General features: G+C 44.1%; 1 protein-coding gene across 3 annotated transcripts in view; it reads left to right on the top strand.

Moving 5' to 3' along the window:
• Positions 1-14081, top strand: part of LOC121269082 (src kinase-associated phosphoprotein 1-like) — a 369549-nt gene that overhangs the window by 300818 nt on the left and 54650 nt on the right. For all 3 annotated transcript variants that reach the window (XM_041173528.1, XM_041173527.1, XM_041173530.1), the window contains one exon: positions 6698-6810. In XM_041173528.1, the coding sequence (XP_041029462.1) occupies positions 6698-6810 (113 nt within the window). The remainder of the gene's footprint in view (positions 1-6697; positions 6811-14081) is intronic.

The following is a 14081-nucleotide window of genomic DNA, read 5'->3' as shown; positions in this document are numbered from 1 at the left end:
GCAACTTGCATTTATATAGCACCTTTTGCATAGTAAAACATCCCAAAGCACTTGACAGGAGTGTTACCACACAAAATTTGACATTGATACAAAGTAAGGAGATAATTAGGACAGGTGACCAAAAGCTTAGTCAAAGAGGTGGGTTTTAAGGAGTGTCTTAAAGGAGAAGAGCGAGGCAGAGAAGTTTATGGGGGGAGTTTCTGTGCTAAGAACAGGCTGCTGAAGGCACAGCCACCAGCTGCAGAGAGATTAAAATCATCTATCCCTTCCTCCCTTAGGCCTGATATTAGTGGCCTTAACTCCAGCCTCCTAAGTCCCAAACAATGGAATTCCCTCCCTAAATCATTCTGCCTCTCCACTTCCCACTCCTCCTTTAAAACCTGTTAAAATATCACTTTTGTAACCAAGGCTTTGGATATTCCTCCTTTACAGCATTCATTTATTGGGTTAAGTGCCTGTGAAGCATCTTGGGCGAAGTTAGTTTTTGGGCAAGTTGTGGTTTTGGCAAAAGAACAGGACATGCTCATGGTCGCTCAGTAGTTCTAGTAGCCGTTTGGTGTGAAATGACCTCGTTTTGACTGCAGACTAGAGTCAATGTGCCAGATTGTGTTGTAAAATACTATCCTTTATTAATGTGCAAATCAGACTGTAAATTCCAAAGATTAAGTGATATTCTAAAAGAGTCTCATGCATCGCCATTTTCCTGCTGCAAACCTAAACCTGGCGTAAAAGAACCTACAGGCACTGTTTTGGAGAAAAGAGATTTCTGTGCAGTGTCCTGGATGAATATTTATCCCTCAACCAACATCACTAAAAACAGGCTAACATTATCACATTGCTGTTTGTGGGATCCTGCCATGCAGAAATTGCTGCTGAGTGACTATGCTTGAAAAAGTATTTAAATAACTCTGGGATGATCCTGAGGTTGTGAAAGATGCTAGGGAGATTCAAAATGTTTCTTTTCTTTCCTGCACAAAGGAAACTCCTCTCCCACTGGCCAGGGCTTGCTTGCCCAGGAGGTCGAGGAGAGGGAGAGATGGGAACTCATGCTGATCTTGATCTCAGAGGCCGTGAGATTCCTCTCGAGGAGGCAGGATCTTTAGGTGGCAGCCAGTTTTTTCTAGACAGAAGAGGGGTTGTGAAAAGAGGTATCGCACTCCTGTCTGATCCACTTTCATTGCCTTAAAACAGGAGAATCGGGACGTTAAGATTGATTATGGTGTTCTGACTACAAATCCACTCTCTGGCTCACTATCCAGTCTATAATCCTGCTTTAATCAGAATTTGTTTGTGGTGATGAGATTCGAAGTGAATGGAATGGGATATATTTCTTCATCCTCTTGTATGTTTGGTGAACGAGTCTGAGTTTGATTATTGTGTCCATTCTCTCTCCTTTATGCCAGAGTGGATACATTTCAGCCCTGGAGGGAGTAACATATGTGTATTTCCGATGGGAGGGATGGTCAGGCTGAACTGATGGCGTTTTTGTATGGACGTGACAGGTCCTGAGATGGAATAACTTTACAGCACTGACCACCCATTCTGCTTCCTGTGTATAATTTACCAACATTGCTTTTATCTCACTCTTTAATTTACATCAGTGAACGTTTCCATCTGTGAACTTTTGTGAATCCCAAATTTCGGTCGGTTGCCACGATCTGAACATTTCTTTCTCTACCTCGCTGTCCCATCTACCCTGCTGTTGGTGTCTCCCTCCCAGGATCTGTCCATTTATCTTTTTCCCTCTTTTAATCTCTCCCTTCCTCTTAATCTTTCCCACCCTTTTCCCAAACACACTCTCCCTCTCCATCTCTTCCTCCCTCCCAAACACACAGTCTTCCTCTCAATCTCTACCTCCCTCTTTCAATCTCACTCTCCTTCCTTCTCTCAACTCTATCTCAATTTCTACTTATCACCCTGTGTCTCACTCTCCTCTCGTTCCCTCTGCTAGCTATAAATTTCTGTCCATTTTTCCCTTGCTCTGTCTATCTCTCTTTCTTTGTCATCACTCTTCTCCTGTTTATTTTTCCCTTACTCTATCTTTCTATCTCTATCTCTCTCCATCGCTATATCATGGAATTCATGCTGTGTGATATTATTAAACATTTGCTTTACGTAGTAAATCCCTTTGTTTGCTATTTTAAACATTTGTTATCTGAATTATATCAAAGAGTAACATCTCTGTTAAAACTGCAAATAAAGAACTTACATGCAAACATGTTGTATATGCAGTGTATGGTTTATATATAGGATAACAGATACGCAGGAGTCAGTTACCGGCTGGAATCTAATTGAGGGGTTTGGGGGTTTTATATATAGGATAACAGATACCCGCGAGTGAGTTACAGACTGGCATCTAATCGAAGGGTTCGGGTGTTTATATTTAGAGTAACGGATACCCGGGAGTGAGTTTCAGGCTGTAATTGAAACAGGTTTGGATGATTTATATATAGAATAAGGGAGATCAAGAAGTGACTTTTAGCCTTGGATTTAATTGTGGGCTGTGGGTGATTTATACAGAGAATAAGAGATGGTTTAACTGGGAGAGATTATAAGGCAGTGGTGAGTCTGCCGGATGTATTGTATGTAGCAGATTATGGGGTTGTGATCATTGCCAGCTGCAATGCAGGCAGTTTGATTTATCTCTCAGTAACCTGCTTCACCTCTCATAAGACATGATGACCTCTGCCCTTTGCTCCCTCGTCACTGATTCCTCTATTGTCCTTTCACAGTCAGGGTGTGTAGTGATGAAGAAATAATTGAAGGAAAATTGTGAACTAATTGTAGAATCGTCCAGCTAGATGGAGGTCATTCAGCCCATCAGGCCTGTGCCAGCTCTTCAGAGCTATTCCATTCACCTACTCCTTACCCTAAGTACTGGAAATTGAATTGCCTGCCAACAACCACTGACCTGGCAAATAAGCAATGCCCATGGACACCCAGCACAAGATAGTGCCTTTCCAAGAGGAGAGGATAATTTAAGAGATACCTGTTTAGCCAGAGAGTGATGAGAAAGTGGAACTCGATACCACATGAAGTATTTGAAGTGAAGAGCATGGGCACATTTAAGGGAAATCTCAATAAGTACATGAGAGAGAAAGGACTAGGAGGTTATGCTGATAGGGTGAGATGATGAGGGATGGGAGAAGGCTCAGATGGAGCATATACATTGACATGGACCAGTTGGGCTGAATAGCCTGTTTCTGTGCTGTACATTGTGTGAAATTGGTGGACAAAAAGATTGTTTTGAACTTCAGTACAATAATCTGACATTTCTGTGCACTAATTAGGGTGCTCAACATTAAATGTGCGGGAAATTAGAATGAGTAAAAATAGAATACAGGAATGAAAACAAATCATTTTAGCTTTGTGTTTTGAAGCTATGTCGCAATTAACTGTCATGCCTTACACGAGAATCTAATAGCTGTTTCAAGGTCGATAAAGTTGCATATTAAAAAAAAATAAAATTGTATTTCTCATGATGAATTTTTGCCATGTTGATCATAAAAAGAAAATTTGGATATTGTGCACCTGTAGCCTGAGGCACACTCAGTATTTCACAAGGCACTGGAAAACCTCTGGGAGTCAGCAGTCGACATACTCTTTCGCACTTGGAATGATACCCAGGCAGGGACTGGAAAAGGCATTTCTTTTGCCTCAGTATCACTGATTACTTAATAGCTTTCTTGTCAGCTATTTAAGTTAATATAAGACAAATGAGCATTTTATGGTAATGCAATATGCCCCATGCCTCTGGATGATGGCAAATACAGTTCAAACGGCCTAATGACCCTAGACTTGGTTCTCTTACAGCAGAACAAAATGATAAAGAAGCAAAAACACTATGGGAAAATTGATTTTTTTTCAATCTACGTACTGTGAGAGAATAGAATATATATTTGCTTTTGAAGATTGTTCCATGCAATGTTTTCGACTCCAGATGTTTCTGGAATGTGGGCATTCTATCAGGACTAATCAATAAGAAATGTGCAGTTAAAGGCTTTCTTTGGCATCATTGCTCAACATTTGCATTGAATTCATATAAGAATTTACAAAATAAGGCCATTCAGCCCAACTGGTCCATTCCAGTATTTATGCTTCACGCAAGTTTCCTTCTACCACCCCCCTCCTTCACCTTGCCTTATCAACATACCCTTCTATTCCCTTCCCCCTTGTGTTCATCTAGCTCCCCCTACCCTCACCACTCTCTGGGTAAAGAAGTTTCTCCTCCATTCCCCATTGGATTTACTGGTGATTATCTTATGTGGTTGCAGAATATATCAGTGTGTTACAGTGAGGGGTGTGGGGTATATCAGTGTATTACAGTGTGGGGTATATCAATGTTACAATGAGGGGTGTGGGGTATATCAATGTTACAGTGAGGGGTGTGGGGTATATCAGTGTTACAATGAGGGGTGTGGGGTATATCAGTGTTACAGTGAGGGGTGTGGGGTATATCAATGTTACAATGAGGGGTGTGGGGTATATCAATGTTACAGTGAGGGGTGTGGGGTATATCAATGTTACAGTGAGGGGTGTGGGGTATATCAATGTTACAGTGAGGGGTGTGGGGTATATCAGTGTTACAATGAGGGGTGTGGGGTATATCAGTGTTACAGTGAGGGGAGTGAGGTATATCAGTGTTACAGTGAGGGGTGTGGGGCATATCAAAGTGTTACAGTGAGGGGTGTGGAGTCTATTATAAAGGATGTAATAGCAGAGCATTTAGAAATGCTTATTATAATCAAGCAGAGTCAGCATGGCTTCATGGAGGGAAAATTATGTCTGACAAATTTGTTAGAATTCTTTGAGGAGGTAACAAGCAGGATAGATGAAGGGGAACCAGTAGATGTAATATATTTGGCTTTCCAAAAGGCGTTCAATAAGGTATCATGCATAAGGCTACTTAATAAGATAAGAACCCATGGTGTTGGGGGTCTTATATTAGCATGAATAGAGGATTGGCTAACTAATAGAAGACAGAGCTGGGATATGGGGGAAGAAATTTTCAGGATGGCAACCTGTAACTAGTAAAGTGCCACAGTGATCAGTGCTAGAGCCACAATTATTTACAATATGTATTAATGACTTGGATGAGGGAAGTGAATGTACTATTGCCAAGTTTGCAGATGACACAAAAATAGGTGGGAAGGCAATTGGTGAATATGACATGGAGTCTACAGAGAGATATAGACAGATTTAGTGAGTGGGCAAAAATGTGTCAGATGGAATATAATGTGGAAAAGTGTGAGGTTGTGCACTTTGGCAGGAAGAATAGAGGAGCTGAATATTACTTAAATGGAGAAAGGCCGCAGAAAGCTGCAGCACAGAGAGATTTGGGGGTCCCCGTGCATGAATCTCAAAAAGCAAACATACAAGTTCAGCAGGTAATAGGGAAGGGAAATGGAGTGATGGCCTTTATTTCAAAGGAAATGGAGTATAAAAATAGGGGAACGTTGCTAAGACTATACAAGGAACTGGTTAGATCACACCTAGAATACTGTGAACAGTTTTGGTCCCCTTATCTAAGGAAAGATATCCTGGCATTGGAGGCAGTCCAGAGAAGGTTCACTAGGTTGATCCCAGGGATGGAGGGATTTTCTTATGAGGAGAGGTTGAGTAGGTTGGGCTTGTACTCATTGGAGTTTAGAAGAATGAGAGCGACCTTATTGAAACATATAAGATTCTTAGGGGGCTTGACAGGGTAGATGCTGAGAGGTTGTCTCCCTTGTGAGAAAGTCTAGGACCAGAGGGCATAATCTCAGAGTAAGGGGTCACCCATTTAAAACAGAGATGAGGGGGAATTTCTTCTCTCTGAGGGTAGTCAATCTGTGGAATTCTTTACTGCAGAGGCTGGGCCATTAAGTATATTCAAGGCTGAGATAGACAGATTTTTAATCAGTAAAGTACTCAAGGGTTATGGGGAAATGGCAGGAAAGTGACGTTGAGGTTTATCAAATCAGTCTTGATCTCATTGAATGGTGGAGCAGACTCGATGGGCCAAATGGCCTACTTCTGCTCCTACGTCTTATGGTCTTATATCAGTGTGTTACCGTTAGAGGTGTGGGGTATATCAGTGTGTTACAGTGAGGGGTGTGTGGTATATCAGTGTAATAGAGAGGTGTGGAGTATATCAGAGTGTTACAGTGATGGGGGTGAAGTAATCAGTGTTACAGTGAGGGGTGTAGGGTAATGAGTGTTACAGTGAGAGTAGCTGGGATGCATCAATGTTACAGTGAGGGTGGGTGGGTTACTCCAGAATGTTGCAGTGAGGGTGGGTAGGTTACATCAGAGTGTTGCAGTGAGGGGGGTGGGGTACATCAGAGTGTTGCAGTGAGGGGGGGAAGTGGGGTATATCAGTCCTTCACAAACATTCTGACTCAAGGATTTCAAACAGCTTGAGCAGATTCTAGTTGCCCAGGCTAATGGTTGGACACACTTGACTTACGAGACCTTAAAAGGTGATTATAAAGCAATAATGGGCATGTAGGAGGGAGTCTCCTTGGTTGTATCTGCAGGAAAGGTGGCCTGGATTAAAAAGCTCAAGCTGTGCTTCCCGTTTTGCGATCCACTTTCCTCTCTAGTTACAAGCTGCCTAACTCTCACCTATGTCTTATTGGTTCATTGATAAAGGGCATTAAATAGCCTAAATAAATCTTTGAGTTGTTACAATGTCTCCTCTTTTCATTTTATAAAGGAAATACCAGCATCGATTATGCAAGCTTCTATCTGGGGCTCTGGGATTGCGCTGGTGAGGAACCTGACGAACTGTCATTTAGACGAGGAGACCTGATTCACATCCTGAGCAAAGTAAGGCAATGAACCAATCATTTACTCTATTTGTGATTTGTGAAGCTTTCTGTCTTCTCAGCCTTAACATCCTGATCATTGTTAACATCCTGTCGGTTAATGGCCAGATTGGCTCAGTGGACACTCCCTTACCTCTGAGTCAGTAGGTCACGGTTTCAGGGTGCTCACTCCACAGATTTGAGCAAATAATCTAGCCCAACACTCCAGTGAGGTACTGAGGAGTGCTGAACTGTCAGAGGTGCCATTTTTCAGATGAGCTATTAAACTGTGGCCCTGTCTTCCCTCTGAACATAAAAGATCCCAAGGTACTATTTCAAAGAAGAGCAGATGAGTTCTCCCAGGTATCCTGGCCAATATTTATCTGTCAACCAAAATCACTGAAAACAGATAATCTGATCATTTTTCTCGTTGCTGTTAATGGGAGCTTGCTGTGCACAAATTGGCTGTCACATTTCCTACATTATAACAGTGACTATACTTCAAAAAATATTTCAAAGCATTGAGGTTCTGAATGGTACTTTTAAAATGCAAGGTGTTCTGTTTTTATATATAGCAGGGGTCATCGGACAGTGATAAGTAGCGGCATCCTGGTTAATAGCCTTAACTTCCGCAGCCCCCCACCCACCACCAAGCTTCACCCAACCCAGATACCCTGATGTTAATGGTAGCACCTCACATCACCATGTAATTTTATCTCCCTGATGGGTCACAGGAGAAGGAGGCAACAGTTGAGCCCCTCCGGTTTGTTCTCTTGTCCAATCACCTCATGGCTGCCCTGGACTCCAACTCCAAGTGCCTGGTGGACAGAAGGGAAGTGGTAGGGGGGTGTTGAGGATGGACCAATCAATTCAAGCCTTTGAGCGGCCAGATGGTCTTCCTGATTCTTCATCCTCATTAAACCATGACAAGCAAGTCAGTAGCTTTACCAAGCTCATCCACTGTGGATTCGATATCCAGCTCTACGTTGACGGGTAGGCTTTCTATGGTGTCTAGAGTTTCCCTGGTGACAGTGTTCTCTCTAGAGTATAACTCAGTGTGGTGTTCCACCCATCTCTGCAACTGTTTATAAACCAATGGATGGAAAGAAGGTTCCCCACTGCTGGTGTGTTCCTCCCTGTTTGACTTTCCTGTACACTCCATGCCCAGGGAATCCAATATCCTCACTGAACCATGAGGCCTTGTTCAGTTCCATCTGCTTTGTGTCTAATGGCCACAGCAGCACTCTTGGACTCTAGCCCCTGCCTCGAGATCGCAGTGTGGCATTACCAATAACAGTGTCCTTGCAGTGAGCTTATTCAGAAATAATTAGCAATGCAGTACAGTACTGCTCTATAGGTACAGGTTTAATGCAGCCATTGAGGAAATGATGAATAAATGCAAATGTTTGTTAAATTATCTACTTTAGCATCAGACAGAGAGAGAAAATCCATTCTCTCTTTCTCTGTCCCTGGACTGATTCAACCACAATGCCAAACCCCTAAAGGCTGTGAATAATCTCTTGATGAGTGCCGGTGATTTTACCGTCTTGAGCGATTATTCACCAGTTCAAATTCAGGTCACCTGTGCCGCTCAAAGGCTTGAATTGATTGGTCCATTAGCCTGTGACAGAAGACTGGCGGAGGAGATACACCACTGTGATTGGTGAGTTTGAGTAACTACTTGTGTTTCTAACCCATACAAGGAGCCTGACACTAACAATGTATCACATTGAGATTGCTGAAACACAGCAGTAATTTCCCGATCATTATGCATTAGGACTGTGTGTGTCTCTCTCCCTCTCTCTATGTAGCTTATTCTCTGGGAGTTATGCAGAGATGTTATAGCAAAGAGACTTAATTGTGAATTCTGCCTATACATGCATGCCTTATTAGAGATTTGTTTTATATCAGATGGTGGGTGTGATGTATCTGTGTGTTACTGTGAGGCATCAGACACTGATATACATTTGCACTTAAAATTCTCTCCTAATTTTCAGCCAAAAGACCTGGAAAAAAATCCATGGCGCAAGTCTGTGACATCTCATCAGTTAGTTTGGCTCCCCAGAGAATGGGAAACTTGACTTTTAATGTTCTTTAGCAGTTGCATTTGATGAAAGAAGCACATGGGGGCTTGGAGGCAAGTGCAGAAGGAGTCAGGAAGGATGGAAACCAAAGAACCACCAGGGAGAGCTCATTAACACATCAGCGGCAAGTGGGTGAAACAAGAGCCTGAGAGAGATTGGCTGGAGGCTAAGAGGGAGAGAACTGAAAACAGGAGGCTGGGGACAGGGCAGGTTGATGGAGGTAAGATACAGATCAGCCATAATTTCATGGAATGGTGGCGGAACAGGCTCAAGGGGCTCCTCCTGTTCCTAAGAAGGAAGAGGAAGGTTTGGATGAGGTTTTTCAATGAAGGAAAGGTGATGTGAAACTGGAATGAGCTGGACAAGGAATTCAGGGGCAAGAAGTTGGTAGCAGAATATATAGTGGAACCCTGAGAATGAGAGGCAGAGAGAAATCCAGAGTCATGTCAGCCAGAAGGAGACAAGAGAAGGTAGAGTGCAGCCAGACCATGGACAGAAGTGGGAATGACGATGGAAAATTCAATCACTCCACTGGAAGGAGAAGCTGAAGAGAACAGAGACTAATAACTATGGATTATTTAACAAAAGGTTTGCTTATTAATCAAACAGCCATGAATAACTTAATTTTTTATTTCCACTTTGACTAAGACGAGACAAATTTAAAACTGGTCAGAGAGTCCATTTTTGAACCCTCACCCAATCCAGATTCTGTCCATACCTGAAAATGGCACCATCCAGGAGGAGTCATTGTGTTCATTGGAACAGCAGGAGGCCATTCAGCCCCTCAAGCCTGCTCTGTCATTCAGTCAGATCATGACCAATCTGTACCTCAACTTCATCCATCTTAGCTCCATATACAACTAAAATCTATCAATCTGCCAGCTCCAGTTGACCTCCAACTTGAACATCTTTTCGAGGGGGGGGGGGGAGATAGTTCCAAGTTTCTGGAACCCTTTGGGTGGAGAAGAGCTTCCTGATTTTGCTCCTGAATGGCCTGCCTTTAAATTAAAGATCATGTCCCATTGATTTTGATACCTCCACTGGAGGAAAAGTTGCTCCATGTCCTACCCTATCAAATTCTTTGTAACATTTTAAATGCCGACATCAGGTCACCCCTCAACCTTCTCACCTCAGTGGAATAAAAGCCAAGTTGACCCCTTCTGGCGCAGTGATGAAGTGCGGGAGCTCGAGGGATTGGGTTGCCATCTCTTGGACAGATTCCTATAGGTTTCTCCACACTCTCCCCATTGGTCACCCGATTCCCATCCTTGCAGTACCCTGACTTACTATGGCCAATAAAAGAAAGTCTTGCATTTCTATAGCACCTTCTGCAACCTCAAGACAAGTAATTTTGAAATGTAGTCACAGTTGTAATGTAGGAAATGTAGCAGCCAATTTGTGCACAGCAAGCTCCCACAAACAGGAATGTGATAATGACCAGTTTTTGTGATGTTGATTGAGGGATGAATATTGACCAGAACACCGGGGAGCACACTCCTACTCTTTTTCAAAATAGTGCCTTGGGATCTTTTATATTCACTTGAGCAGGCAGTTGGGGCTTTGCTTTAATATTGCATCTGAAAGACTGCACTTCTGACAGTGCAGCACTCCATCCATACTGCATTGAAAGTGTTGGCCTAGCTTTATACGCTCAAGACTCTGGAATGGGACTAGAACTCACAACTTTCTAACTCTGAGGTGAAGGTGCTATCCTGGATTGTCCTGGAGGTTAATATTCAAGGCCTAGAAACTCCAGGGCAATCCACAAGGGCTGGCAGCTCCGACAGGGATCGATTGATGAGTCTGGGCACAGTCCTCCAGCTCTCACTCTTGCCTCGGAATCGGACAAGTCTGGGATTGACTCTCACGCCGTACTCTGCCCATATAAACTGGGCTGACACCGCAGGAGACCGGAGTGTTGCATTGTTCGATTGGCTTCGAGTCCGAGACCCTGCCTTCCTCATTCAGATGCTGAGGAGCCCATGAGGAAGACCCCCCCCCACACCCCGATCAGAGGCAGGGAGAGCGTTCTTCCTCTGCCAGCCCATTAATGGCGCCGTCCTTTGTGGGATCTTGCTGTGCGCAGTCGAAACTAGCTTCCGCATTAACTGCGTTAACAGTCGCTGCAGCTCATTCGTTTTAGGCGACGCGCTGAGCCATGGCTGAGATGTGATAAAGCGGCTCTATCAAAGTCTCCCCCCCCCCACCCTCCCTACTCCTTCTCGCAGCTGCTCAGTGAATCAGAGTTCAAATGAAGTACGAGCAGAATTCCGTGATTTAATGAGCCTAACTCTGAAGTGTTTGCAGTGAATGTCCGGGTCCCTGTCTCCCCCTCCCCACAGTAAAATATTGTATTGGCGGCGGGGGTGGGGGGTGCGCTGGAGGTGGAATTAGTGATGCAGCCTTGTGGAGAGTGAGCTCTCTCGCTGATGTACGCATTGCAGCAGAGAGGACTGGTGGGGTGGGCTCCGAGCTGGGGCAAATTGGGAAGTGGGAAGACAACCCCGGCTTTGTCAACTGGGTCATTGAGTGTATGAATGGTTGGTGTGTCCTGTCCGATCGAGCACCTCTGAACAGGACAGATTGTACTGTGCTGCAGACGTTAATGAGGCAAGACAGAGAGACAGAGAGAGAGAGAGAGAGAGACAAACTGGACCCATTGCATTACAGTAACACGCACTGCACCGCCGCTGCTTTGAGTATAATCCACACGAAGAGATAATCAATAAACCGAGGAAATTTGGCCTCTGCCGCACAGCCCCCAAAGCATCTTTCAGGATATGTAAACTGTGCCGCTTGGGCGGACTCATATTCCGAATTCTTGGAATTGCAAAAGAAAATGCAATCTTCTGCTTCTAAATTGGTCTCCTTTCCAGAACAGCCGATGTGTCTTGTCCAATCAGAGATATCGCAGCATCGATGGCGGCCACTCGACCCCCCCACCCCCCGCCCTGCACTAAACCAGCTTTTCAATTGGAGCTGTCTCCTCCAGCCCCACTCTCCCTGGCCTTTCTCCTCGTTTTTGCTTTTCAAATATTTCTCCGATTCCCTGTTTAAAGTAGGCGCAGCTGGGTCACCAATCAGCCATGTTCTCACTGAATGGGGGGCAGGCTGGAGGGACTGAATGGCCTCCTGTTCCAATGTTCCCGAATACTTAACAACAGGAGGGCCTGCATTTATGGAGCATCTTTATCATAGCAAAACAAGGCACTTGGAGCGTTATCAAAGAGAGTTTATTACTGAGTCACATGAGGTGATATTAGGAGAGGAAACCAAAAGCTTGGTCAAAGAGAGGTGAGTATCAGAATCATTTCCAAATGCCACCTTTACTTTTTGGTAAAGTATCCAATAACCCTCCAGGGGGGAAAATATTCTCCACCTTGTTTTGGTGCCTCCCTAGGAATGAATCTGAAGCTGTGCTGTACCCCTTTGGAATGGGGAACACTGGGCAAAGTCCAGGGACGTGACTCTGCTTCGTTAACACTGCCAACAATATTCAGCTGACTTAAAACTTCAGATCTTGCTCCCCTCCAAAATCGGAAATAGTTCCAGAATAGGCAGCAAGAAGTCTGGCTGCCTGATTGGCCTCAGTTATACTGTCAGGAGCCTGAGCATCACCAATTAAACTTGTCACGTTCTCATACTGCCTGTTGACCTGTGCTAGTTCAGGTTGTGCAGATGGTCAGAGAGCTCAGGAACTGGCTAGAATCCAATGCGAGGTTGTAAATAGCAGCAGGTCTCCAGCAGCTACCTCCCTACAGCTCTGGTAGCAGCTCCTCTGTCTGAATCTTTCGGTATCTGAGACAACCCTGTAAAAGTAAAAGGGACATCTAACCTTGAGCAAGAAAATTTCTGCCCATTGACTGGGGTGTCTCACTCCCCTTTCTCACAGGGAGATATTTGTACACTTATTAGTATCGTGGAGTCTAGCCCAGTCAATCTGGCACACAGATTCTAACACAGTCCTGCCTGCTCAAGTATGGGATACACACACTTGTACATGTACACACAAATATTGTATTTTCACATACCCTCTAAACAATAACAACTTGTATTTATATAGCACCTATAATGAAGTGAAATGCCCCAAGGGTGCTTCACAGGAGCATTATCAAACAAAATTTGACACTGAGCCACATAAGGAGATATTAGGGCAGATGGCCAAAAGAGAGAGATATTAGGGACATCCCAAAGGAGGAGTGGAGAGGTTGAGGAAAGGAATTTTAGAGCTTAGAGCCAAGGCAGCAGAAGGCATGGCTGCTAATAATGGAACGATCAAAAGTGGGGATGTTCAGGAGGCCAGAACTAGAGGAACACAGAGAACTTGAGAATCCAGAGTTGGGGAGGGGTTCCAGAGTTGGGGAGGGGTGAGGCCATGATTTGAACATGAGGATGAGGATTTTAAAACTGAGGTGTTGCCGGACAAGGAGCCAATGTAGGTCAGAGAGTACAAGGGTGATGGATGAATGGGACTTGGTGTGAGTTAAGGAGTTAAGATACAAGCAGCTGAATTTTGAAGGAGCTCAAGTCCATAATGGACTTTCTCTCTCTCTCTTACTTTTTCTCCATGTCCCTCTTGCTCTCAGCCGTTTTTGATCTCTATCTCTGTCTGCCTCTTTCTCTGTTTCTCTTGCTCTCCCTATGTCTCTTTGTGTCTATCTCTCATTCATTCTGTCTCTTGTTTTCTCTCTCTCCCGTGCTCTCGCTCCGTCTCTGTCTGTACTTTCTCTCTGTCAGTCTGTCTGTTTCTCTTCCTCGTTTTCTCTCTTCCTCTCTCGCGCACACGCACGCACACACACACACACACACACACACACACACACACACATAATTGAGGAATGCATTAGAGCCTTGTTCATCCAACTGGATCATAATTTCATTTTGGAAGGAAAGTTTCAATCTGATCTCGATTAATTGGCGAATGAATCTTTCACTGTCAGAGGACATAACCCACAGGCATAAACTCTGTCCTGTGTTACCCTGTGCAACTGAACACACAATAGAAGCTAATAAAAACACACCCATCTGGCATTTATGTCCACAAGTGCATGAGGAGGTGATGAAATCTGACAGCTTGCACCAAAAATTCAAATAACTGCACTCGGAATGGGTCAAGTGGAAAAATGAACAGTGCCTGTTAGATTACCAGGGACACTGATGCCTAAATGAGGGAACTGAATGAAATGTAACACATTTGGATCTGACCTTT

The sequence above is a fragment of the Carcharodon carcharias genome, chromosome 23 (assembly GCF_017639515.1).
Source record: "Carcharodon carcharias isolate sCarCar2 chromosome 23, sCarCar2.pri, whole genome shotgun sequence".
In the NCBI taxonomy this organism is placed as follows: domain Eukaryota; kingdom Metazoa; phylum Chordata; class Chondrichthyes; order Lamniformes; family Lamnidae; genus Carcharodon; species Carcharodon carcharias.
Note: the sequence above shows the minus strand (reverse complement) of the source record. Positions and strands in the feature narration are given on the sequence as shown.